This window comes from Oryza brachyantha, chromosome 7, assembly GCF_000231095.2.
Source record: "Oryza brachyantha chromosome 7, ObraRS2, whole genome shotgun sequence".
Classification (NCBI taxonomy): Eukaryota; Viridiplantae; Streptophyta; class Magnoliopsida; order Poales; family Poaceae; genus Oryza; species Oryza brachyantha.
The window spans coordinates 11084090-11112057 of record NC_023169.2 but is presented as its reverse complement, the minus strand read 5'-3'; the positions used below and the strand labels follow the sequence as shown (position 1 = coordinate 11112057).

Sequence of the window (27968 nt, the reverse complement as noted above, 5' to 3'; positions counted from 1 at the left end):
CAAGTGAGCAAAAAGTAAGCACAATCATAATTATTCTTCTTCAACAGGTGGCATTTCCTTCTGTTCTTCCTTAAACAGCAAGAATAAAGCCACTGACCAGTTGTCTCCTCCCTTGCAAATATTGCTAAAGCGGTTTATTTCCAATTTTCAAAGGGCATCTAGAGATACGCAAACATTGATGTTCGACATGTAGCCACATATCCGATGCTTTGAAATTAAAAGGAAAAAAGGCACTCGTCTTCGAATCAGGTACCAGTCTTCATTACAGCGACGCATTGTTTCGGCTTTTCAAGGGGTTAGGCAATACAGGTTTCTGAAGAGCCACAGCATAGGCCAGTGCCGTCCAGAAAAAAAAAATATATCATTTTTTTTGTGTTTGTGTGAATTGGCCAATAAGAACCAGTGGGTAGCCTGAACTGAACATTCCATGTGCAGATTCGATATTCGTGCGTTGATTCATCATTTTGAGCGGTTCATCAGCTAACAAGAACTTTCTCTTTTTTTTTTTCTGAGATCATCTTCCACAGGGACTCTTCAAGACCAGCATAGCTCTCCAATTTTATTTATTCCCGTCGGTCAGGAAGTGTTTGCTTTCCTCATATCAGTGGGTCCCTATTGACATCTTTATACAGCAGGTACCTTGTCTTGGTTTTACCAAGGGCAGCATACCTGGAACACCAAGGCAACGATGATGAGCTGTCTACAGAAGCCAATTCCATGAATGATAAACACTATGTTGATAAACACTAACCATTGAGGCACAAACGGAGCCATCCAAATTGTGTCGCCTGATTGCACCGGGTACCTGTATTAGCAACCAGAACACAATATTCAGTAGTCAGCACATGCTTAGATGTGAAGGGTGCCTTCTCAAAGAGAAAAAAGAGAAAAAAAAAAAAGGCTGTGGATGGAAGCAGACACACATAATCATAGTCCCACGAAGGAGATTAGGCACATTATATGCACCCAGTAAAGTAAATGAGCTGTTAATCTATATAAAATACTTAAGTGATCATCTTCTAGAACTTGTATTACAATAAGAATACGACATATTCCTTAAACAGCTTGTCCCAGGAGGAAACCAGGCTGGGACTCTGAAGGTTGCACAAGCACAACCAAATAAAGCCTAAAAGGAAAAAAAAAAGAATACAAAAAAGGCAATGTTTTAGATCACATCCTTACCAGCTGTCTCCCAATCGGTATATTCCTTGCCCCTCTAAAAGCAGCAACCCATGTTGATTGTAATGAACCTCCTGTTTATAATTAACCCAAAAACAAAAGCAGCTTCAGAATGTGATGGGTACATAGTGGCTAGTCACTAGTGTAGTAGTGCCATGACTAAAAATGTAGTTTATACATTGCAGATTTTCTGGTGGGCGCCCTTTGTAATCTAATAGATAATTTTAAATATGAACATGGTTTGTCTCCTGTTACTATGCCATTAGGCATGGTTTGTAATGTCCTAAAAAATATTGAAATATTTACCTTCACATTAAGATATTCGCCAGGCTGAAAATCCATTATCTGCAAGTGAGAAAGGATATCAGAAAAGGGTAAGATCCTTTGAAGACTAGAAATAACCAACCAACAAGTTTAATACTCTGATAAGTAATGGCATCTATCTTGTATGCGATATTTTGCAAGCTCATATTGCCAGTGTTTCAGACTTATTGGGTGCTCATACGACACAATTACTTGCCACAATTATTCCAACTAATAACTACTGGGAGAACGAATAGTCTCCTGAATTTCTGGGCATTCAGTGTTCACTGGAATGACAATAAACCCAAATTAATCAGACTTACATGGATATTGAAGTCGTAGTGCAGACAAGTGGGTAGCAGCTTCCTCAACTCAAATACCTATTGAAAAAGGTGGCAAGGATTTCATGTAAGTGCTTGTAGAATATCATAGCAGGAAAAAAAACAGTAATCGTCTAATGAACTATATGAATGTCATAGCAAGAACTCTACTATATTGGAAAAGGCAACCAGCAAAAGGACAATATTGTAAATTGTGGATGGGAAAACTGAAATCAATTTTTATGTACGTAATATGAAATGTTCTTCAATTGTTCTGATATTTACTTCAACCCTCTTGAAAATGCATGGTACAAATAAAAGGTATGCCCTTTAAATGTTGGGGCAGTTTCGTTTTTGTCCCTGTTTCAGGTTCTAATACTGATTTTGCCCTTTCTTTTTAGGGTTTTTGTTTTTGCTCTTACTTTTTTGAATTAAACGAACCGGTTGCCTCTCCTTTGGATGGAAGGACTAACGGTGTTAAATGACATGTTAAATGACTATTTTACCCCTGCACGAGAATATCATTTTGATCTTGTTTTTAGTCATTTGTGTTGTTACCCTCCGTTCTAAATCATAGAAATATACAAAAGCAATATATTATTAATTCAAATGACATGTTTAAAAACTTATAATTTTTTAAAAATATTTGACAGAGTTTTAAAACTATGTCAATTTTTTTTAAAAAAAAATTATAAGTTTCATAGAAATATACAAAAGCAACATATTATTAATTCAAATGCTTAAAAACATATAATTTTTAAACAAGGGTAATTTCGTCATTAATTATTTCAGGAATTAAATCTTTTATTTTTTAAACTAAATATATTGGTCAACTAACGGTCAACATAACTTCCATCCAAAATAGGGGCAAACGGTTCGTTCGGTTCAAAAAAAAGAGGGGCAAAAACGAAAACCCTAAAAAGGAGAGGTAAAATCAATATTAGACTTGAAAATCAGGGCAGGAACGAAATTGTCCCTTAAATGTTTTGCAAACCAATATAGGTGCCTACTGCTTAGATATTGTAAAAAAGCAGTAATTCACAAGTCCAGCATGTACCTCTCCTGGGGTTTCAAGAAGGGGTTGTTTATCCGTTGAACCAATAATGGGATCAGGATGGTAATCCTCAATGGTTGCGTACCTAAACAAATAGATTTGTAAGAAGGATTAGCTGTTATTATTTCTAATGATAAACATAAACTGAGAAAAGTAAAGTATTGATGGAAAAAATAATTGTCTGAGGTATGCAAACCGTATTCACAACAAAAAAGAAAAAGGTGTATCAATCCATTTAATTACCCTAAGTAAATCCATTAATTTTGCAAAAGTTAATCCTCTTAAAGACTAAAACCCTACCTAAATGGGACAAACTTCGACTATTCAATAAGATTACTCAAATAGGTAGTAAGGTCAGTAATTTATACTCCTTTAAAAAGAAGCAGCGATGGTGGTGAATCCGCCACCATCCCACCACCAACTCTCATCTTTTTTTTTTTTAAGAAAGGTGGCAGAGGGCCTACATGTCAGCCATCCTCCACCAACTCTCTACTTTATACACAAAGAAAAAAAGATACTTTGGGGGCAATATATACATCAATTAATAGATAATATATGGAAAAATGGTGGTAATAATATATTAATGATCATTTTTATTAATTAAAATCCCGTTGCAACACACGGGTAATATGCTAGTAGCGGTAAAGAACAAAGAATATTTACTAAACAAAGTTGTTATTTAACCATTGTACCTCCTCTCAAAGATTACAAGAGTAGTTAGTTCATCAGAGACCACAGTGTGCTTCATGTTTGCGGGAAGATAAGCATAAGAGTCCACCTGCATTCAGTAAGAACACATTCAGTAAATCCAAAGTACATAAAAAATGATCAAGTTAAAACAATTCAATTATCAAGATTATGAAAATGAATCATTTACTCCACTAGAATGCAAAAAAACAAGTGGAAGATTCATTCATTCATAGTCATGCTAAACAGTGAAAAAACATGTTGAATATACAAATTTCACTATCTCATACTATGTAGTAACCTTTTATTCTTTTTAGATCAAAAGCCACATAACCTTTTATCATGTATAATGGTTCTATTATTATCTATTGATGAAGTTGTGATAGCATCAGCCTAGAAATGTAACAGCTGACATTTATGACCTTGATCGGTCATGATGGCTGCCGCAGCCACTGTGGCAGCAGCAATTGGAACCCGCTGCAATCTGCAGCAATTTTCAATTGCCACTGCCACAGCCGCTGTGGCAGCAATCACTTTCAAACAGCACCTATAAGTTTAATATTGTAAAACATGTTGTGCCAATATAACAACAGAAACTGTAGGAAAGTCCAGATACACTATGTCCCAAAATCTCATTCAACTATGATGGAATTTCTATTGCTAACATGGTCTAATACTATTCTTCAAGTAATCCTTGGTAATGATTACAGATGATCTCAAAAAGGCCATGCACATTTTGCAAATCAGCTTCATGAAATTAAAAATATTGTCATTAGGAGATGACACAGGCTGCCAATAACTTGAAAAGCTATGTCCTTATGATTCCATCAAGTGATGTCACAGAATTGGAAATGTTTAAAGTAGATTACACTAAATTTGATCAAACCTTACCAGCAAAGAATGGGTATTTCCACTCTCCAGAGACAGTAGAATACTTCCTTGGAGTACAAAGATAAGCCTGAAAAATGTTAACCATGGGAACAGTGGAAAACCATTAGACTGGACGGTGAAAGTCAAGTGAAGTGAAGTATAGGACATGCTGGCTAATGAACTACTTAATTAGATGTGCATTGTAGTCCATATTTATTGGCTAGGACTAGGAGAGTGAGTAATCCAATCCTTGTGTTCTTTGAAATGATGATGAATTGATGATTACAAGTGTGGAACTGTGAACGGCTGCCATTCTAACTAATGAGAATTAAGCACTGAACCTTTCAACACCTTTTGGTGGTAGGGCTGATTTTGATCCATCTGCATACCGCAACACAGAATATAAGAACTTGCTTTCTTGCCAACAGATTAATTTGATAAGATTGAAAACAATATGTACCAATGTATAATAAAAAGAATACAACCTTTTAATTGGGACACATGCATTACTGGCCCAAGATTGTTATGGTACCCTATCTAGATGCAGATAGATTTCTGGTTACCAAAATGAATCCACAGGAAAAAAAATAGTTCTCGCTAATCCAATGGTTTCATGGAAACAAAATATTCAGCTTCATAGAAACAGAAGACCAAACTCGGACCTCAAAGAGAACTTGTTGAATATTCTTCAACATTTACATTTCTAGCTATGCTTTGTAGGTGGGATAAATCACATACCATGCATTTTTGCCAGGTACATCGTGAAATGTGCCCCAATAGCTGGGCTAATTAAATATGCTCCTAATGTGTTGACCCTGAAAAAGAAAGAGTAAATGGATGTGATTAGCATAGCTGTGGAAAGCAAAGAGAAAGTACATCGGCAAGTGGCCAATACCAATCAGGCAAAGGACTGAATACATGGCTTTCTGGTGTAATCAAAGCATGATCCCTCTTGTAAACACTACGTGTGAAGCCAGGTAAATCTGGAGATACAAAAAAGAACAAAATTAGCAGGAACAGAAAGAAAATATGTTGCATCCTATTCTGAAACACAAATAGCTACATTAGCAAACTATAAAGGAGCTCTGAATAAATCCTGCTTTTCAGTCTACGTATATTGGGTGCAAGCATAGATTCAACCACCATCGCATCCACACTAATACCAAATCGAGAATAATACGAGAACTGTAGTTCTAAACACGCTATCCAGAGCACCTATATATATTAATACATTGTTATGGTCTTAAAAACGTCGGAAAACCTTGAATCCTACGGCACACGACATGATCCGACCATTGACAGAAATAAAACTAAAACATGCCTCATTTTCATCTGAATATACGCAATATGAATAAAATTCTCCCCAGTGGTCGATGCATCGAAAACGAGCTATCAATCTATCTCAGTTCATCACCACCGCTCCTACAACACAGCCGCATCGCCTACGTCTACCCAGGGAATAGCACAACCCCTTCTTCCCCCGTGGCAGGCGTGGTCAAGTAGGTACAATAGGTGCCCAGTACCCCCACTCACCTTGGAGGTGCGCGGGCGCCAGGGTTGGGTTGGTGACCTTCCAGTAGAGCGGCGGCGGCGGCGGCCGCCCGGAGCACTCGCTCGACGCCGACGGCTCCGCCGAGCAGAACCCCTCGCCGCCGCCGGCAGCGGAAGCGCGCGGCGGTACGGAGACGACGAAGGCGAGGAGGAGGAGCCGGGGGAGCATCATCTCGCGCGGCGGAGCGAGGTCGCGGGCCGCCGGCGGGGTGTTGGGAGGATTCGCGAGGGGGAAGCAGAGGATGGGCGAGAGTGGAGTGGAGGAGGTGAGGCGGCGGCGCACCCGTGGACGGTTGTTGGCGGGTGGGCCCCGCTTGGTGACTCGAACGTGGTCCTGAGCAAGGAAATTTGGGGAAAAAATTGGGTTAATTAGATCTATGTTATTACAAATATACCAATTTAGAAAAATACTATTATAATTTAACTTATTTTAAATATATCATTACAATTCTAACTCTCCTAGATACCTGTCATTTTTTTACTCTTAAAGGCGGTTGGACCTTCGTATTGCCCAAAATGCCCCTAGGGCTGGAGATGGATGGCAGCGACCGACCGACGGCGTGACAACACGACGACGAGGGCGGCCAACTGGCCGGCGCGACAACGGACGGAGTCGACGGCTGCAGCCGATCGACGTGGCCACGACACGTAGATGAGGACGGCAGGGGCTGGCGCTGCGACAACGCAACGATGAGGACGGCCAACCGACATTGAGATAAGGACGGCAGGTGGTTAGCGCAACAACAAGAGGAGTCGACGACGGCGCGGCGAGCAGAGTCGACGGTGGCGACCAACCGACATGGCCACAACGCGCAGACGAGGGCGGCGGGGGACTGGCGCGGCAATGACGTGATGACGAGGGCGGTCGACCGGGCAGCGATGGCATGGAGAAAGCCATGGCCGGGGCAGACAGAGGCAGCCGAGGGCATTAGTCCTCTCTTAGAAGATCGAGATGAAGCAAAGGGTATTTAAGCAATATGGTAATACAACAGTCTTCAATGCGTAGAAAAAGAAAAAGTTATAATGACATGTTTCCAATTTAGTTGAATTGTGATGATATTTTTCTAATCTGACATATTTGTAGTGTCATGAATCTAATTGACCATTTATTATTGGAAAATTTACAAAGATAGTAATAGTAAGTCAGTTAAATCTAAACGAACATATAATTCTATATACGATTAGACCAGTATAGGCCACGTTCTTTTTTATTATAGATTTTGGATTTTCCTCGATATCCTTTTGGAGATTCTAAGCAACTAAGCAAGATAGTATTTATACAAATGTTTCTCATTATCATTTTCAAACAAAATTTCAACTTCGTAATGGTTGATTTAGTCATTCGTATAATCGAGTAATTATCACAAATTTTTAATCCAGAAAATACAAAGAATTCCATAATAATAAAAGAACACGGCGAAAAAGAAAAAAAATCCGAGATTATCCACGCCTTTCCCATGATCCCATGATTCCCATCCTCCCTCCCTCCTCCCCGTGTGTGCCGTCGTCCGTAGCACGCACGACGCACCGTTTAATTATTTATTTTTCCCTTTAAATTACTGGTCGCTCGCTAACCCGCAGGGGAAAGGACGCGAGGGGAGACGCGCACCGAAGCGAAGGAATTCCAGGAGGGTGGGACCCACCGCCACCGCGGCCGCCGTCCTCCCCTCCGCCGCGCCGCTCCGGCGCCATGCCGTTCCTCTCGACGCCGTCGTTCGACCTCTCCGCGGGCGCCGAGCCCACCCTCGGCCCGCGCACTCCTCGTCCTCCCCCTCCCCCTCCTCCCGACGCCGCGGGGCGCCCGCTGAGCCCGGCGGCGCGGCAGCAGACGGCGGCGTCCGAGGCGGCGGCGCGGAGGCTGCGGGAGGCGGAGGAGAGGCTGCGGGAGGCCATCCAGGAGCTGCAGCGGCACCACCAGCGCGGGGATGGGGACGGGAAGGGGGGCGACGAGGAGGGGGAGGAGGAGGGTGGTGGTGGTGGGTGCGGCTGCGGGCACGAGGGGGAGTCGTGCGCGGCGCACGCGGCGGGGAACATGTGCCAGAGCTTCCTTCTTTCCTACGGCGTCCGGGTCGGCATCGGCATCCTCCTCCGCGCCTTCAAGCTCGCCCGCCGCAGATCCTACTCCTCGCTCCTCGACCTCAAGGTTTCCTTCCTCTCTACCTCTAATCTGCAGAGATGGAAAAAATCCTCTTCCTTCACTTTCGTTTAGTTAAGACTTAGTAGATGGCGTTATTTCCAGAATTCGGTCAGGAACCTAGGATTCGACTGAATTGCTTCTTCTTGTTTTGGTTGGTTGATCGGGGTAGAATTGGGGGTTGGTGCTTAACTGGTGCTACACTAGAACATTCAATGTAGCAAAGACCAGGTTCATTCTTTCAATAATGATGAGCTAGTACTAGTATTGTACTTGTGTAGGACAAGATATTTTAACCAGCTAGCTATGGTGGTGATTGAAGCACATAAAATGAGTAGATTTGCCAGGACACAGCCGTAAGGATGTTTCTTTCTTTGCATTAAATTGTCCATGTGTAATAGATGTAATGGACTATGTTTTTTTTTCAACCTTTTCTTAATATTATTTGAAAAATAAACTATGGCATACCGAGGTAATAGCATGGTGCCCACACTTCCCTTTACGTACTGTTTTACTACTAGTATGTCAGGATGTGCAAAACTTCAAATATTTAGCATTTGTTAAAAAAATTATAATTTGCAGCAACTGGTTTCGGAGAAAGATCTAATAGTGAGGGAGGAGGCTTGTCGGGTAGGATTACTTTTTGGAGGATTCACTGGATCATATCATGCACTTCGATGTTTCCTTCGGAGGTTTCGGAAAAAGGAAACACCATTTAATGCGTAAGTAACTCTATGCTTATGCTGTTTTCTGTGCATTTATGTTTTTTGTTTGATTAGAGCACATCTGCCATGTATTGGTACCTCTGACCAGTACTTGAACCTGAGATGGTCTCTAAAAAGTAGATAGTTCAAAGTAGGTTGATTTTTTATCTATATGATTTCCTCAAAAATGTTCATGGACTCAACTGAAGGCGTGATGGAGCAGAATATTAGCAGGTTCGGTGGCAGGCTTGGCGATAGTAGCATTAGATGATTCAAGTAGGAGGCGCACCCTTTCTCTATATCTTCTGGCAAGGCTTGCTCAGGTCATCAACTACTGAACTGTTGTATTTTATATGGTGAAGTTGCATATAAGGCCCTTTTCCTCATGCATTACTGCTTGATTTTTACAGTGTGCATATAATTCTGCAAAGTCTAAAAATAGATTTCACTTTTGGGGAAGCCATTGGAGGCATGGAGATGCATTACTTTTTGCACTTGCGTCTGCACAGGTAACCATGGAGTTGGCTGATTTGCTGTGGGATTATTATTCTTTTATGGTGATGAAACATGTGTAATAATCTGACATATCCTTCCAGGTTATGTATGCTTTTGTTATGAGGCCTGAAAGCTTACCTAAATCATACCAAGACTTTATCCAAAAGACAGGACCAGTTGCAGAACCTGTTTACAAAGCTGTAAGGGATTCTTGCAGAGGTGTTCATGTGGATCTCATTGGCCTGTCAGCCTATTTAGCAAACAAGAAGAATTCGAATTTGATAAATTTAACGAATAGTCCACCCATAATTCCATGTTCTGTGATACATCCTGACAGAGCATCATGCTTGGCTCATAATGTCAGTGTCACTTCGTCAACGTTCAAGAAAACGTTCCCTCTCTATTTCTCATTGACATTTGTTCCGTTTGTTGTTCTACGCCTTCAAAAGGTAACTTACTAGTGATTTGTTTCTTCTTACGTTATCAACTTATCATCTGTGTGAAATATTCTTCTTTCAAATAAAATTTAATGCCTCAAGCATAAACCTAATTTTACAAGCCTTAAAATTACACATCTCTTTCTTTGTACTCTGCATGCATATACTTTTTAATTTTTCTTAATGAATGCACACATCTTCTATGTTAATTATCTAATGGTTGAACTGTTGTATCATGTATAGTTCTTAGAAGCACCAATTGCAACTTGTTGGAGGGCACTTGTGGGTGCAGTTCGTTCTACAACCTTTTTGTCTGCTTTTGTTACACTCTTCCAGGTAATATTGAAGATAGTAATGTATTCCTTCGCAAATAACCATTTCTTGTTCGTAATATCTTTCTGGTTTCATTGCTAGGCTGCCATTTGTTTGCATCGCAAAGTTGCAACCAAAGACCACAAACTTGTTTATTGGTATGCTGGTTTAATGTCTGGTCTTTCTATTCTTTTGGAAAAGAAAGCAAGAAGAGCTGAGCTAGCTCTCTATGTACTACCCCGTGCTGGGGATTCTCTATGGTATATATTAATCAACCGCCATCTGCTCCCAAATATTAAAAATGCTGAGGTAATTCTGTTCCTTGTTCAGTTTGTTTGTTTCTTTAACTTTAGGAGAGAAATTACATGGAGATTGCTTGCAGTATTCTAGTTTAATCTCAAAGTTAGCTGGTGTTGAAGAACAGTGTACAGTTTAATCTCAAAGTCCTAAGATTTCATGTTATTGCACAATTTGCCTTGATGACTGGAAGGGGTCTTATAGTAGACTATTCATGCTTGAAGATAGTGTGCTCCTTAGTCAGGAAACAACCATACCTAGCAGATTAGATTCACTGACAGTTACTTTGGTGAACGTTGCAGGTGGCTCTTTTCTGCATGTGCATGGGAGGAATCATGTACTTCCTGGAGTATGAGCCAGATACCATGGCTCCATTCCTCAGAGGACTCATCAGACGCTTCCTGGCAAGCAAAATAAGCAACCCGAGCCCACCGCCCAATCCCAATGCCTCCTACAATTACCTTCAGAAGCTGAACGAGTTGGAACAAACAAGAAAAGAGACGGTCCCAGAGAATGGCCTGACATCATCAGAGAAGTACAACCTTGAATCAATCCCTGGCCTTTAGAGAGTCTAACGGTCGCAGTCGTGGCAGCCTGAGCTTTCTTTGCTTGTACACTTGGAAAACCAACAAAATCCTAACCGTAAAGCGTCTAATGCGTCAGGATGTGGCATCCTTTTGCACGGCTGGTGTTGATATTGAGTATATATAGTGTTCTAGTGTCCCTTGCAGAAGAGAGGTTTTAGTAGACAGCACCTATTTGTTGGGTGCGGGGTGATTTTATTAGATAAGTTCTTGAATGGCTCTTATTTAAGCGCCTCATGCATGTTGAATGTAAGATGCACAATAAAGAAGCTATCTTAATAAGTCATAACCATTTGTTGGTTCTAAACAGCACAAAAATGCGAAATTTAACTATTTGCCATTATAAGAAACCACCACTCTTGGGATGACACTTTTAGTTTGGGGCTACTGTATAACTGACCCTGTTTTAAAGCATAGCTACACATTTGATCTTATTTTTTTCGCTCTCTAGATTTGATCTTGTTTTTTAAAAAAACGAAGGCGCCGTTTGACCCTACATGTGACTGCGGTGAGTTAGAGCATCTCCAACAAATATCCAAAAATTAGCTCCCAATATTTTTGGATTGGGACTATCCCAAAAGATATTGGGTCAAAAAAATTTTCTCATCTCCAACGGTTCCCTGAAAACTGGATCCCAAAATTTTGTTGAAGCCATCGCTAGTTGCCAGTAGTGCTATTTAATACTTGACCCTACCGTCGCATGTAGACTTGCTGCTCGACCATGGTTCAAGAGCAAATGATTTTTGAGTAACTTGAATCTAGTGGACAATTAAGTATTCAATAATTGTTGCATACAAATGTGTGCAAATTCTACATGCATATGTGAAAGTGTATAATGCTATAGCACTGTGTTCAAGAGCAAGATATTGTATAATGCTATAGCACTATGTTTTCAAAGTTGTAATTTAATTCCAATTCTAAAGTACATGTTTCTAAATTTAGAGGCAATGAAACATTTAAATTTAAGGTCCTAAACATGGTTTCCATCATTCTGCAAAATTCCATAGACCTAAAATATTGTCTAACCGAATATGATATTTTACTATATTTTTCTTAAGGTTCACGCAAAATTATACAGGTAGGAAAAATTATCATGAGATTGCGGGATTGGGAGTGCAGACCTTCTCCCAAAATTTGAGTCAGGATGACACTTAAATTGGGTATGCCTAAAAGTTGGGAGGGATTTTGAGAACCTGTTGGAGCTAATTTTTGATTAAATTCCCAAAAATTATCTTTTGGGACTGATATTAGGGAGTTATTGGAGATGCTTTTAGAGGTAGCAAAAAATAAAAAAATAAAAGGCAACGCAAAAAGACCAAAATGCCCTCGCTCTCAAACCCTACCTTCTATCTCTCTCACTCTCTCTGACCAGCAGCCGCAAGGAGGCAGGCGTGGGTTGCGGCGACGAGCGGAGGCGGCGGCGGGCGGCGGGGGAAGCGTGCGCGCGGAGGGGCGGTGGCCGCACGCCGGCGCGTGCGCTGCAGTCTCGCGGCGGCCGCGTGGAGGCGGCGGCGCGGTGGGGAGGCATCGGCTGCTCGCGCGCGCCGGCGACGCGGCAGGAAGGCAACGGCGGCCGCGGGCGGGGCTGCGGCGGCGGCTCACGCGGCGGCGCCGGCAGTGTAGGAGGCGGCAGCAGCGACAGCAGTTCGCATTTCTAGCGTTGTTATCGTTCTCCCAATATGAAGATTAGGATTTTTTCTGTGGATGGGTGCTCTGTCTATACAAAGTTTCCCTGACGTTGATTTTTGTTGATTTATAAGTTCATTTAATTCGAATTTTATATTTCAGTTTGTGGACACAATTTTATAGGTAACAAATAAAATGCATTATTTAAAATTACTTTCCTTTTTTCAAACCAAATATATCATTCACAAATCACAATAGATAGAAAGTTTTCCGTGAGAAACTTGTTTGCCTGCAAGGAAGTTGTTTAAAGTAATTCAGATTTGAGCTAAATTTAGTTCAAATTTTACTATATTTGTCAATTTAATCAAACTTTACTGAAATATCAAACAAATTTGTCTTGAATATTTAACATAAATAAATCAAATATTACAATTAAATTATTTGTGTTCTTTGGGATAGAGGTACAAAATTGTAGCAAATGTGCAATAAGCATTTAAAAGTAGGGTCAAATATGCAAGAGTAAAATCGTCCATTCATGTCTCATTTAACACCGTTATGCTCATTTAATGGGCTAGGGTCAGTTGGCCGCTTCAGTTCGAAAAACATGATTAAATCTGCAAAGTGAAAAAAATAGGATCAAATGCGTACTTAGGCTTCAAAACGGGATCAATTATGCAATAGCCCCTTTAGTTTGCATACTCATGTAGCACATTCGCATCCCACTTGGTATGCATCATCTGTTGAAATTGTTCACTAGTTGTAAGCTTCCATTCTAACCTAAGGCGTCCATTCTTGATTTCTCCATCCTTTTAGAGTAAATGATAGTTATAGTCATATTTATATAGGATTGTGTGGACTCTTTCCACATCTGTAGTCCTCCCTTATCTTCTCTCATATACTCCTATATACACTGTCCCCCTGAGGCTCAATACAAGGTGCCAACTGTTTGTGGTATCTCTCTATCTATACTATTGACTATTCTCTATCTATACTATTCGACATGGTAAATCTCGACCTAGGTCACCGCCGCTCACGCTTTCGCTCGTTGCCCTCGCAAGGGTTTAGATCTCTCGGGGACAACCACCTATTCTTTCGTCCTTGTTGTCGCTACAGGGATCACCTTCAGTCTCCTTCGGTGACCCTGTCCTATTCGTCGTCAAATCGATCTGAGGCCATCTTCACATTGGTCAATTCTCTTGGTGTCATCGTTGTTCATTGTCACGACAACATGAAGCAGCTAGTGGACCACCAGCTACCTCCAGCGACGCCAACCTCGCTAGGGGATCTCATCGGTGGCAGCGCTGGCTCCATCTATGCCACCTGGAGTCCTTACCACCAATCTGGTGAACTGCCACATGGATCATGCCCCTGTCCCGCCAGCTTTCCATGACCACTGCCTCTGGATCCACCCCCTCGGCCCGTGGTTCGTCCTCGACTACTAGTAGGATGCTAGGGCATCTTATTCAATTGCTCATAGCAGTATATCGATTGTCCTTTCATTTGCTTTTCCATTGTTCAATACCTACCCAACCTTTTCATCGTCATTTGATATATTCATTTACTTTTCCATTCAAATCCTCAAGCCTCTCATCGTCATTGGACAGATGGGATATGGGCCGTTCGTTGCAGCCCAACTCATTTTTCAACTGGGAGTGGATGTTGGGCTAGTCCATGTCGCCGTCATCGTCAGGGCTCTTTCGGCCTGCAAGCCTTAAAGAAATCCATCTCTCCCTTTTCCGTTCTTCTTTGGTCTTTCCTGCAAATATTTTTGGCGCTTTTACAAATTTGATATTATGTTTTTCTTATAGTACAAGTATATTATCAAAGTGATAGTTTTGATGGTAATTTACGATTTTCTAGTATAATTTTAAAATAGCAATTTAAATCATTGGTAAATTTAAAATTACCCCCAAAATTTTGCCAACAATATGTACGGACTAGGTGGTAATATTAATAATCTCAAAAAGTATGGGCACAAAATTGTTCTTGCACATGCTTTGCAAATGCGGGCCTAGCATGTGGTTAAATCAAAATTCTCTGTGGCCCCCAAACTACCAACTGAAAATGGTCAACAACTTTATTAGTATATATTAGTATATATTCTTTCCGGTTTAATATAAGATGATCCGTAGAGTTCAAGATTTTCCTTGAAACGAATTAGGTTTCTGATCTTTATCTAACCTAGGCCTGCAAGTCATATTGGAACAGGCTATGTTTAGCGTTTGAAAACGTTCCAATACTTACACCCAATCTTATTACTTATGCTTATGAAATAAAATTGAAATTTCAATCTTAAGTTTAAAGTCGATTTTTATGTTTTTTTCATCGAAGTTTATTTTCCAGTATTGACTTTTATACTGCTAAGAATATATATATAAAAGTTTTATTTACAAATTATTTATTGTTTGTAAATATACCGTTTGACTTTTTCACTATTACCCGGAGATAAATGGAGCTACGCAGAACACACATGTTTAGGCAACTTTAGGCAGAACAAGAAAAATAATAAAAAAGTCTCCGTTTTTTGAGCATGTTTATGAACCGTGCAAAACTTCTTTTGTTAGAAACTTTGATCTAAAAGATTATATCAATCCATATTTTAAGTTTAAATCCTGTGATTTGTGAATCGGATTTCCTTTTTTGTTTCAAAAAAATAGTCCAACTTGAGCTCCATTTGTGAATCGGATTCGTGAATCGGCTTGGCTCGGCGCTCCCTCCTCCCGCCCACGACACCAACCTCCACCCCAAAACCCCCCAAACCCTCGCCGCCCGCCGGCGATCGCGGTGGTCGGCGAGGAGGGCAATGCGGCGCTGGAAGGAGAACGCCTCCCCTCCCCACCACCTCCACCCCAGCGGCTCCTCGTCCCTCCTCCCCTGCAAGCGCCCTCCCCCTTCCCCTCCGCCTGGGGCTGCGGCGCAGTCCCCGCGCCGGCCGCTCGCCGACGTCACCGGCAGCTCCCTGCGGCAGCGGGGGTCCGGAGGGGAAGGATGTGGGTACGGGTATGGGTACAGCACCCCCGCCTCGAAGGCGTCCAGCTCCTGCGGGTTCCTTCCCGACGACGACGACGACGACGACGAAGGCATGGACGAGGCGTTCCTGCGGGAGGTCGACGCCATGTGCGAGGAGCACGAGCGGTCCTCGGCCAGGAAGGACAAGGAGGCTGTCGAAGCGTCGGCCTCGATCGCCTCCGGACCAGAGGGCGGAGCGGTATGATTTTTTTCTGTTTTGGCTCAGTCATTTCGAAACTGGGGTGTAGGGATCGTAAGGGCGCTTTGTGGATGGGGAATTTTTGGAATTGGAAGGGAAATGCTGAGGTCGAAGGCATTCTGAAACTTGTTTCTTGAAATGGGATTTCGTTAGGATCGAGAAGGATTTCGAGCGCCTAATTAGTTTATCAGTGTGCTATTATGAATCTGTGACTTGACTGATGGCAGTTCAAGGTGATTTTTGATAGGGAACTTATTTCATTGTTCTTGCTATTGTGAGGAACTCAGTCTGGAGATGCATTGCAGAAGGAGAAGAATGCCATTTGCGAGGAAGGTGATGGTCAGCCTGTTGCCATGAGACAGGAAGAAATGGAGGAGACGGATGAAGAAGATATGTCTGAGTTGTGGTTTGGTGACGATTCACTTCCACCGGCCATCTCAATTGCCACAGAAGGTGGTGAGGTATGTCAAACTGGGGGAAACTCTGTGAGACCGTGTTGGAAAAAAGTCATTGGTTGGAGCAATCTGGCTCCCTCAAACTTTGAGAGTCTAATGGTGGTTTTCCTCACCGCTGACAGTGATGGGAGAGTATTCCTTTTTCTTTGAAATTAGAAGGGAACTAGAACTGTTTATGAAGCATTGAAAAAAAATCATTTTTGTTGCATTTTGATAAGGAGAGCTTATAAATGCCAACTATTGTTTTTTTCCTTGAAATGCTGTGAGGTGCATTACTTTTCAAGACATTATCATGTTAATGGTTTGGTAGCAAGTGGCTAAATGAACTTAATGATGTTCTGTTTACTTGGCTGGTAGTTTGAGGATGCATTCTGGAAGGTCAATGCTACTAGTGAGGTGGTGGACCATACAGACTCATCTGCTAAGTGCCAGGAGAATATGGAGGGGAAAAATGGCTCGGTAACGCCATGCTATGACCCTTCAGTTCCCTCAGCAATTCACGTTGAAGAGGGGGAAGGAGAGGTAGGCTTATTTGCTTTGTTTCTTTAGGCAAATAAATGATAAATAGTTGTAGTATGGTGGCTAAGTCGTGTTTCCTCATTCTGGGGAAGGTGAACTGGGAAACTATATATTGAATTGACTAGGTTTGCTTTGGAGCCAAGAAAAAACTAGCTTGTTTAATTCCTTTTCTCTTGAGGAATATTCAGCTTGTGGATGCATTCTTGGAGGATGCTGATGCTATCTGTCCGCGTGATGCTGCCAAGGGCCAGGAGGAGCTACAGGAAATGGAACTAGAAATTGAGGAAACTGAAGGGTGTGTTCCAAAGAAGTACTACGAATATTTGCAGTCCCTGAATGACAGGCAGCGGGAGGCTGCTTGTAGTGATGTGACTATTCCACTGATGATTGTTGCTGGTCCAGGGAGTGGAAAGGTACATAATCCTTTCTCTGCAAACTGCATATATAACCAGTGTGTTTTGTTTCGCTGTCTTAGTGTTGAATATTATGGATATAAGTTGTTAACCACTGTTATAAATTATTTGTCCCAACATTGATGTGAAAGGTTCCAGAAACCAATTTATCAGATGCTCAGGTCCTTCTAGAGCAAAATTATGTATATTTAGCCTGCTTGACCAATAAAAAATATAGACATATATGAATGTGTATTAATTTTGTAGCATTTGTTCTTGTAGTTGATACAGTTAATGGTTGTTTCTAAAGAAAATAAAGCAGAAATGACATATATTCACTATGACAGATCTGATCAATCAAGCAAAAATATATTCCCTATATTATATCCTTCTAAATATAACTGAATATCAAGTTATGAAACTGTCCTGTTGATTTATTGGTTGAAGTAACTCTTTCTTTTGATGTTAAAAAAATGATGTGCAATTTATCATAAATAATAAAGTAAACCGTGCAAGTTCCATCCACTTTATCATATTTCGTACTGGTCGTATTGCATGATTCCATAAACTTTGTTGTGATTTAAACATTTAACTGTATAAAATAATGTTTAGTTGAGCTTTATTGAGTGAGCCTATTGAAAGTCCTGCCGAACCACATTAAATTCCATGCTTGTCTATATACTGATTTTTTCTTTCCCATTTGGCATGATTCAAGACATCAACAATGGTTGGTCGGGTGCTCACACTTCTCAAAGAGGTAAGGCTCACTGGTTGATATAATAACACAGAATTTGTATGTTTTTTTTTCTTTTAGCTTGCATATTCACCTATCTATCCCCTTGCTCTGATTGCTAGGAAATTCCACCATCAAACATTCTTGCTATGACATTCACAACTGCTGCTGCTTCTGAAATGAGGGATCGAATTGGGGCAGTGGTGGGGAAAGCAGTTGCCAAGGAGATTATAATAAGCACATTTCACTCATTCTGCTTGCAGCTTTGTAGGACCCATGCTGAAAAGTATGTATTTTCTGTTGGTGGATAATACTTAAAATACAGTGCAACAATGGATATCAACATGCTTCTGCTCAACATACTAAACTTGCACATTTATCTTTGAAGTGCATATCAACAGAATTAGTGATGTAGGCCACTTGTTTCCGAGAAAATAGTAACTGAATAAGATGGAGCCTGGAGAAAGATGAAATTGAAAATAAATTCGTCTTTTCTAGCTTAACTTATGTTTTTACGATGATGCTTTTCGTTATGATGACTAATTGCAAATCAGAGATGCATTGAAACACCTATTACACAGAGGTACGCACACAATCTTTTTAACACATCAAATCACTCATCATCTTCAATCATAATTTAATGTCTATAAACTCATTGACTGACAATTTTGTAATGATATATCATATTGCTTTTGGTGCACTCTCTTATTTCTTATTACATCTTAGCAAGTGTAGGAATCATTCTAGATGATTGAAATCTTAGCTTATTTGTTGTTTATGGTATAGTTCTGATGAACTTATAAATCCTTCAAAGGCTAGGCCGCACACCTGAATTCATAATCTATGGACATGGACAGCAGAGGAGGGCTGTTATTGAGGCAGAGCGTCTATTAGAAAATGACATAAACAATGATCTAGGAGCTGCAATTAAGCATTGCAATGGAGATATTAAAAATTCTTTCAAGGACAAAGCTAAGAAATGGCAGAAGTTTGTTACACAGGTGCCTTCTACTTTTGAAGAATTCATCGTTTATGCAATTTTGTTTTTATTGGATCATGTACATAACAATAAATACAATACCAATGAATATAACTACTGATAGAACCAGAAATTGTGTGAAGCCCTTGGTTCATATGGGAAAGAGGCATTGCACTATTTGCATCTACCCCACAGAATTATAGCTAGTATGTCATGTTAAATTCTGGATCATGTTAGTATGTCGTGTTAAATTCTGGATCATTTTAATATTTTTTCTGAATGTAGGGCAGTAAGATACTCATTGCATCTGTCTATGATCCATGAACATCATATTATGCACTCTTCATCGTTTGAGCTATTTGGTTCATATAGTTCTTCTTACTATTGAAGTATCTAGAACAATAAAATCTGTGCTGGATAAAAAGTTTGTGTGTGACAGTTGTAACAAACTGGTAATGCCCCTGAAAAACTACTATGAGCTGTTGTATCAAGTTGACCTTATGGATAGGTTGATTTTATCTTTTCCGAGAACGGCTCATAGCATGGTAGTAAGACCTCCAGGTGTGAGGCTGCCAAACCAGGGCCCATTGTTCTTGCCAAAAAAAGCCCCCTTGCGGTGTATTCCCTATGGACGTGTCACATCACTAAAGTAATACTGTATTTTTCTCAAACTTAAAGCAATGCCTTGAGCCGTGTCTCTCCTTGTGTCAGATTCTTTTTAAAAATCTTTTCGGTAATTTTTAGCACCTTCCTTTTACAGGCGAAAGCTTCTGGTAGGACTCCTGAGGAGTATGAAAAGAAGGGAAATTTGACAGGAGTAAGCTGTCCTTTTAGTATAAAACCTTGTATTCATATTCTTATAACTATTGACCTTTGTTTCCTCTCTCTGTTTTTTAATAGGCTTCAATTCTTCGGCACTACAATGAAATATTAAGGTCTTGTAATGCTCTTGATTACCATGATTTTATTAATTCGTCGATAACCCTTCTCACAAAGTTTCCTGAAGGTAGTTTTAGTCCTAATCTCAAAATATTATCTATTATGATGAATTGTTGAATAATATGATTGTGATATCGCTCGTGCAGTATACGAAGAATGCCAAAATACATGGCAGGCAATAGTAGTCGATGAGTTTCAGGATACAAGCACTATGCAATATTATCTTTTAAAGACTCTAGCTTCCCACAATCGCATAACTATTGTTGGTGATGAAGATCAGGTGCAAATATTTTGAGTCACATCCATCATCCTATAATTTGAACTTCTGATATTTGTTTATTTACTATGTTTTCAGATGTAATATGTATTTATTTTCAATCTATTCTGCCCATATGTCAGTCCATCTTCAGTTTCAATGGTGCTGATGTCTCTGGCTTTGATTCATTTCGTAGAGATTTTCCGAATCACAAAGAGGTAACTATGGGACTTTCTAACATGCCCTTTGTCTTCGATGTGCAATATCGAATCTCAGATTGATGTCTGTTAATTATCTTTTCATGCTGATGGGTTCAGGTCAGATTAAGCAAGAACTATCGGTCTACACGGGCTATTGTTGAAGCAGCAACAGCTTTAATTCACAACAACACTAAAAGGCAAAGCCACAAACTTGTTGAGACTGACAATCCCTCTGGGAATAAGGTATCCTTAAAGATGACACATTGACACATATGAACTGCTATTGTTTTTTTTTCTTTGCATCATCCAAATCACTTATCCAATCCTTCATTTTGTATAGATTACTGTTAAGGAGTGCCACAGTGAAGATTCACAATGTGCATTTGTTATTGACAAGATTATTGAAACTGCATCAAGTTCAGCTGAAGGCTGTGATTTTGGCAAAATTGCTGTCCTATATCGGAGACAGGTTGGGAAATCTTCCACATCTTGCTGAACCATATTTTTTGGCTGTGCTTATGGTCTAAGTTGCTTGTACGCAGATTACTGGCAAAGCATTCCAGACGTCCTTCCGCAACAGAAAAATTCCTTTTAATGTTCATGGAGTGGCTTTCTACAGGAAAAAGGTGCTTGGATTAATTTTGACAGCCAACATTGTTGCAGGCTAATGTCTTGTGACTTCTTGAGTTGCTTTGTTACTGTCAAATTCAAACATGAAATTCTGGTAGTTTTCCAAATTACTTACTTTAGTTGTGGCTGATCATATTTATTTTCTGTTTATATTAAGACATATATTGACTTGGTTGACACATGACATCCACTATCATCGATAATTAATAATTATTCCAGAAGCCAACCATGCAGGCTATTCTTGTTTCTAACCAAATTATTTTGGGGGAGTTCTGTGGAGCGAACTTATTGACATAATTTCTTGTAGGCTTTAGCAAAAACACATGTTTAGCTTATGAACAAAAGTAACATTCTTATTAGTGTAAGTGCAACAATTTTGAGTGCTTTACCATGTACCTATTCCAGGTTATCAAAGCTATTATGGCCATACTTAAAACTACATTACCAGGCTGTGCTGATGATGGCCCATGGCATCAAGCCTTCAAGGCCCTTCTTCCTGGTGACAGGGAAGAAAAAAAGAAGGTTCAATTTTACCTGATTAAGTTCTGTTTTTTGTATTGGTACATTATATTTGTTAAATTACTGCAATTTCCAGGTTATAAATCATATTGAAAAGATTTCATTGGCTAGAAAGTGCAGCTTCATATCAACTGCTACTGACATCTTCAGTGCAAAGGTCTCTGGTACCTTCAAAAGGTGGCTATTTTTCATGTTTACTTAATGTTGTTCAGTCTGTTTATTTTGTTTTTGCAGGATTTCTTATTGTTACCTTCCAATGCTCATGGTGCAAAACTGCAAATATAATGTGATTTTGCGCTGAGTGTCTCATTCTGATGGTTGTAGGGCACAGATTACTCAAGGACGCAAGGTTTTATCAGCCTTGGATAGCCTATCAAAACTTGTTCAGAGGGTATGGCAAATGGTCTGGCCATTAATCCGTATTTATGCAAACTAATGAACATCAATTTATTTTGTCTAATGCTTAACAATATCCTTGCAAAAGGTGTTCAAGAATAATATTACCATAAACATCTTTGGAAGTGCGCAATACTCACATACACAGCCAATGTCACGAAGATAATGCATTTATGAAACTTTGCTCTTTTTTACCCTGTCTATCAACAGAAAATGGGATTCTAATACCTGTGTATCACCCACCCACTAGTATATGGGACTATAATTTCTGCACTGATAATTGGCCATTAACTAGCCATGCCACTGTCTCCATAGTTAATAGGATTCTAATTTCTGCATATCACCCAGAACCTAGCTGATAATACACCATTGGTATAATTTTTGCCTTCAATTTTCTGAAGTGAATTGCCAATAGCCTTGAATTATCTTGTGTCATCAATTCAATAAATCTATTTGGTTAGCTATGATTTCTGAATGACTAACTGCGCAATGATATAGCATTAGTTCTACAATTTTCTGTATGATTAGTTAGACTATCAAAACCTACAGTTTATTACTTCTTTTTTTGTGGTACAGGAACAATCAGTTTCAGTGATCATTTCTTCTGCTGGAGATATGCTACCTCAGGTTCAGCTAACTCGTTGCAGTTGTATTTAATAATCTTCACCATCATCTACAATCTGTTAGAAGTAGTTTTAGAAATGTGTCACTATTCACTGTTGTTTGGTGTGTTTCAACGTATTTTGTTTTGTTCTAGAAAATAAATCAAATTTAGCTCTTATTTGTCTGTTGTGATCATAAAAAATATTAATACCCCTGATAGACCATCTAAACAGTATTATGATGCACAGTTCATATGGTAAGAGAAACTATAATCCCATGATATAGGCCCTAATGCACTTTTTCTATACAAACTAAAACTATGCCTATGCTACATATATCTTACGTAATTGGGATCAAAATTGTCTTTACCAACGCATGTTTGAACTTAGTTGAGTTTTTGAGGCTTACAAGTACTGATCTTCATTAGACATTTGATTGAACTATTTTCTATGATTGTTTCAGTTTCTTTCATTACAGCTACTTTATTATTTCTGTGGCAGAAATACCTGCTTGAAAAGCGTGCCATTGTTGATGCTGATGGGGGTAAATTACTAAATGAAGATAATGATATCAGATCAGTAAGTACATAGTTCATACCCCTTTGATGCTCTTAGTGTTTTGTAAATTGAACCTCCAGAAAGACTAAACTTTGAATGCTATGCACCGTGAATCATGTTTGGATTATTCTGGTTCTAGCATTAATAACTTGACAAATTACGGCAACGTAAATTGATAACTTGACATTATCTTGACACAAAGGAGCAGATATCGAAAGTTTTGGATGTATATGTATTCTTGTATTTCCCCATTGTATAAGGTGCTTTTGTGCATATTTACCCACTCCTGTACCTATATATATTTGGGCCTAGTGCCCCTATAATGAATAGAAGTGCTATTCATAACATGGTATTAGAGCCAAACTACGATTTTTTTCCACTGCACGAACGCACTTCCGTGCACACTATTGATCTCCCTCGTGAGTTTGAGTATGCACATCAGATGTGAGCTTTTCTTCGTGAGCCCACTGGCACGTGGGGAAATTATTCTTGACGAAGAAATGACCTACAACTAATTATTTGCCAATCACCATGGTTGGACTCGTAATGTCAATTGGAATGATTTTTTTAAGAACTAATTGGAATGATCTTTTAGTTCCAGAACTTAAAACTGTGGACTATGCCTAATTTCCCACACACTCATTTACTGCTGAAACAAGAGCATGTTATACCAAATTATGAATAGTTAATTCTAGGCTAGTTGCCCATACTGGTTGGACTCCTGGTTGATTTTGTTTATAATTTCCTGTATATGTCCTATCCCTTGATGCAGTGTTTTGGCTATAATCAAAATGGTTACTTTGGTATATGTTTTAAAAACCAGTACCAGTTGATGGATGTTATATTCTTGGTTCTGCAGCAATTTGCATGAGATGTTTGGTTTGCATGTGCAATTCCAACTATAGGAAACCTAAGGCTTTCATTAGGGAATCTTTAGGAATAAAATGCGCTCTAACATGACATAAGAGGATCGATGAGGTGAAAGGGGGAAGGTATATTCCACTTAAAATTCGTTTTTGTTCTGACTGCCACATTTGGTATTAATTGGATTTTGGTAGCATTATAAAATTTTTGTAGGTGTTGCCATATGATGGTATCAAACCCAAAAGATGCAATTTTTTTTGTTTATTACTGATATCTGATTTGGCTTGTAAGAGTTGCAAATGAAGCAGGCTGAAAGTTTCCTTATTTACTGTCTTATAGGATGAATTTTTTGTTGAGGTCTCTTCAGTCTTCATGAACCTTTTGTTTTTGTTTTTGATTATTGAATGAACATTTTTGGTTTGGATAGTTTATATTTGGCACCCATTGTGATTACAGAGATGTGTTAACTTCTCCTAAATCAAATTGCAGGTCATTCAGTTTTTAATGGATGATGTGTCTGACTTCTTGTCAACACATTTTTCTAGTTCAGTGGAAACAAGCAAGACTGAGGAGAAAGGCTGTGCTTCTACACTTAAATCCTTTATTGATTATATATCTTTGAGAGAAACTGAAAACTTTCGATCGCGGAAGGAGGAAAATAAGAACTCTATCACATTAACGACTATCCATCAGGTTCTTTATTCCCTTGACAGCAATAAATTTGTTTGTGCCATTTAGCAATCCTGACACTGAAAGATGTATTCCCTTTTCATGTTTTGCAGTCAAAAGGTTTGGAGTGGGATGTTGTGTTTATTGTGCAGGTATTGTACTTTAATCAGTAGGGAATTTATGGTTTGTTTACCTTTCTGGATGTTATCTTACCATAATCTCAGATTTAATGTTTTCACATTTTCTATCATAAGTATACTATTCTATGTTGTGATGATAGATAATAGTGCAAGCTGTGAGTGGTGTATGATAGTCATGCATTAAAAATTCAGGAATATGACGATATGTAGCTGTGCATACTAAATTATGATAAAATTGAAATATTGACTTGATCCAGAGTAACTATGTACTATTCTTGCCAGTGACTGCATGACTGTGCTATAATAGAGGACTACATTCGTTAAATGCCTCTGTTTTTCTTTGATTCACAATGAAGAGTTTAAGCACTGCAAAATTTATGCATTGCTAATAATATTTTCGTTCATGTATATTTATTTTATTCTGATGCTATGCAACTCTGTTGATTTTAACAATGGGGTATTTTCTTGCCCTTTTCACTTCAGTTCTTCCTTTTGTCCAGGCAAATGATTCAGAAATTCCTTTATTGCATGAATACAATGGCACTGTGAAAGAAGCTGGAAGTACACTGGAGGTTTCTTCAAATTTTATTTCTTTTCCTTATGTGGTTTGTTGTGTGTGCTCTGTAACTTGAATGTAATTACAGGAGGAGAGAAGGCTATTCTATGTTGCAATGACACGAGCTCGAAAGAAATTATACATCTTGCATGTCACGATTGACTCTAATCGCCAGGCAGGTGATTTTGTATTGTATATTATATATTAATCCTTACAAAGTATCTAGATTTCACTGACTTCAATTATTACTGGTGTCTAGCTTCTGCAACCTTCACGCTTCCTCAGGGAGATTCCTGTTCACCTTCTTGATGTACAGGTGAGCAATATTTTGAGATCCTATTTTGAAAGTCCTGTGTTATCATTGTTTCAAGACCTGAAGAACTTCCATAAGTTCAAATGGTATCTCTATCCCATATTGTTGTGCAATCCACTTGAAGCATCATTAAAAAAAATGTAAACTTTAGATTGTATACAGCTAAGTTTCATTTTTAGGCAGTAATGTATAAGTATTAGTAATTAATATAACTTATTATTATGTGAATAGTAGCTTAACATAGTCTCTTTCGATAACTTGAAGGGTGAGGGAACTCCGAGAAAAACTCATGAACAACCTTTGCACATTCCATTTGGTCAACCTGAAGGAGATACATCAGTTGAAAAGCCTATTGCGGTGCAGAATGAAACTTCACCTTTCCCAGAAATAGATCAGTCATGTCTAGCTAATGATTTCTTGAAGAGGTAAATCAGCATGCTTTGATTTTCTATTTCCTTCTTATTTATTTTTGAGCAAGCATTGATTTTTCCGCACAAAGTATTTAATAGATATACAATTGTATCCACAACAAACATATGTTGTACTTCTTTTCTCCCCCGACCAAAACAAGTTTGTCTTTTTGCAGGTTTGGAATTGATGATAGAGCAGTAGTTTCACATATATTTCATCATTGGGCCAAGAAACAGGCATTTCAGAATCCAAAAAGACTGCTTGATAAGGTACTGAATATTTCATTTTACACTGGAAGGATGCTATGTCATTTATTCGCATCTTTTTCTTTTTCCGTATAAGGCAGAATTAGTTTTATTTTCTACAAGGAAGGTACCGTCTGCAGTCTAGGTAGGACTGAAGGAAGTCGGTGGTATCAACAAGTTAGATTTCTGCTATGCTTTGTGCTGTATTATTTTTGCTAAGAGCCAGGAACTTGAGACATGTTATTCTGAAACTGTGGTATTGTATTGCTCCTTTACATCTCATGTTCAATCTATATATGCTTGCCTTTTCAGATCAGTTTTGTTATTGATGAACGTGTACGAGGTAAAGGATATAAGCGCAAGGTTGGTTGCTTTGTACCGTTGATTCCACTATTTCCCTTTCAATCACATCTTTCATTCATGATTGTTTATTACATTGATATTCTTTGTATCATCTTGTATGTAGTCAATGTTACACTGGTAATCAATTTTATCAAGTCTCATGCAGAGATTTTACCCTGACATGTTAAACCGTGTTTTTTCCAGGATGTATTGCGCAAGCTGAAATCATTCTTAAGTGGTGATGAAGCGTTTGGTTATGCACGATATGTGAGTTAAGCTAAAACGAAGAAAATTTTTTGCGGCCTCTTGACCATGAGCGTTGATTTTGTTTAATGAATTATTGATTTCATACTGCAAACTCTTATAGGTTATCAAGTGGGAGCAGATTCCTATTGACAAGAGGAGCCATTTGATGAGAGAAAGACAGGCAAGTTTTTTCAGATAAATTGCGATCTGCTATGAATAGCTTTTGTTTTTAAATAGGAAGAATGCATCTTAAACCAGATTATTCGCATCATGTCCTCAAGATTCTCACGTTCTTTCAGGAACATTTCCAAAAGCAGAGAATAGAGAACTCCATGGGTTCCTCGGAACCTACACCTAAGCAGGTCATATCTTTCAAACCTTTTTTTCACTTTCGCTTATGTTTATAAACCAAAATGTAAATTTTCAACCTTAAATTTGGAGTTGATTTTGAGACATTTTCATCAAAGTTTATTTCCCAGGCTTGGCTTTTATATGGTTAAGAATATGTATATAAAAGTTTATTCACAATTATTTTTCCGTTTTCAAATATGCCGTTTGGCTTTTTCGACAATCACCCCGTTGCCGATATTACTTGCTCGATGATGACTCATGATAATCACATTTCCATTATGCTGCCCATTATTGACAACAGAAGAGAACCGTTTTGGACAGAATAGTTACCGCTTTTCCTTGCTTTATACTATTCTCACCTGAATGGATGGGTCATCCTTGACTTGCGCATCCTTTGTGCAGATATCGTACCTCCGGAACCTGGGGTGCACCATCACACCGACGTCCCGCCTGCACGCGTCGCATCTTATCGAGAAGTACAAATCGCTCTGACCTGGGGTTCAGAATTAGAGTCTCGTATACTCGTTCAGCAACCTGAACTATTTTAGTTGACAGTTCCTCTTATCTGCTGTGCATAGTGTACATATATCGATGCGGTTTACATATCTTGGGTGACAGTATGTGGTTACATATACAAAGATGTTCTTGGGCCACAAAGGCCAACCTGAAACACACCGTTTCTCTTTTCTGGCTCGGCCCACAGTATACCCAAAGGTCAGGTCCGTCTAGGCTATTCACCCTAGTGCCGTTCTTTCTGCGGCGGTCGGGGGATTTAACTTTTTGCCACTTTTAGAAATGACACCTTACATATTTGCCACCCGCTGTCTATGACACGTGGGTCCTCATGTGTCTATGACATGTGGGTCCAGTGGCAAATATGTTAGTGCCATTT

At 39.3% G+C, this 27968-nt stretch overlaps 3 protein-coding genes across 7 annotated transcripts; 2 read left to right on the top strand and 1 right to left on the bottom strand.

The window, feature by feature from the left end:
* Window positions 1-179: 179 nt before the first annotated feature.
* On the bottom strand, window positions 180-6242 carry LOC102715318 (probable (S)-ureidoglycine aminohydrolase). The gene is made up of 12 exons (XM_006657657.3): window positions 5947-6242; window positions 5309-5396; window positions 5152-5228; window positions 4755-4794; window positions 4435-4501; window positions 3549-3634; window positions 2860-2941; window positions 1806-1862; window positions 1486-1524; window positions 1183-1253; window positions 752-805; window positions 180-669 (listed from the first exon to the last, which is right to left on the bottom strand). The coding sequence occupies exons 1-12, from the start codon at window positions 6134-6136 to the stop codon at window positions 597-599; spliced, it is 924 nt and encodes a 307-aa protein (XP_006657720.1). The 5' UTR covers window positions 6137-6242; the 3' UTR covers window positions 180-596.
* A 1281-nt stretch (window positions 6243-7523) lies between these two features.
* Window positions 7524-11230, top strand: LOC102722974. Its single transcript, XM_006658508.3, has 8 exons — window positions 7524-8107; window positions 8681-8820; window positions 9026-9125; window positions 9213-9311; window positions 9399-9746; window positions 9978-10070; window positions 10149-10355; window positions 10646-11230. The coding sequence occupies exons 1-8, from the start codon at window positions 7655-7657 to the stop codon at window positions 10907-10909; spliced, it is 1704 nt and encodes a 567-aa protein (XP_006658571.2). The 5' UTR covers window positions 7524-7654; the 3' UTR covers window positions 10910-11230.
* A 3941-nt stretch (window positions 11231-15171) lies between these two features.
* On the top strand, window positions 15172-27864 carry LOC102722693 (ATP-dependent DNA helicase SRS2-like protein At4g25120). Of its 5 annotated transcripts, none has more exons than XM_015839903.2 (31): window positions 15188-15761; window positions 16049-16222; window positions 16574-16738; window positions 16981-17148; window positions 17843-17884; window positions 17983-18146; window positions 18675-18861; window positions 19600-19656; window positions 19740-19845; window positions 19925-20058; window positions 20178-20252; window positions 20352-20477; window positions 20575-20703; window positions 20777-20860; window positions 21270-21386; window positions 21460-21560; window positions 21708-21774; window positions 22356-22406; window positions 22883-22960; window positions 24293-24496; window positions 24586-24624; window positions 25113-25184; window positions 25257-25343; window positions 25428-25484; window positions 25746-25906; window positions 26068-26161; window positions 26450-26500; window positions 26684-26746; window positions 26847-26906; window positions 27025-27087; window positions 27479-27864. In XM_015839903.2, exons 1-31 carry the CDS (start codon window positions 15357-15359, stop codon window positions 27566-27568), a joined length of 3471 nt encoding a protein of 1156 aa, XP_015695389.1. In that variant the 5' UTR covers window positions 15188-15356; the 3' UTR covers window positions 27569-27864. The 5 variants fall into 5 exon arrangements, with proteins under 5 accessions (XP_015695390.1, XP_015695389.1, XP_015695388.1 ...); XM_015839902.2 differs by having other exon boundaries at window positions 16924-17148; window positions 21460-21540; window positions 21715-21774; XM_006658507.3 differs by having other exon boundaries at window positions 15189-15761; window positions 16924-17148.
* Window positions 27865-27968: the final 104 nt, after the last annotated feature.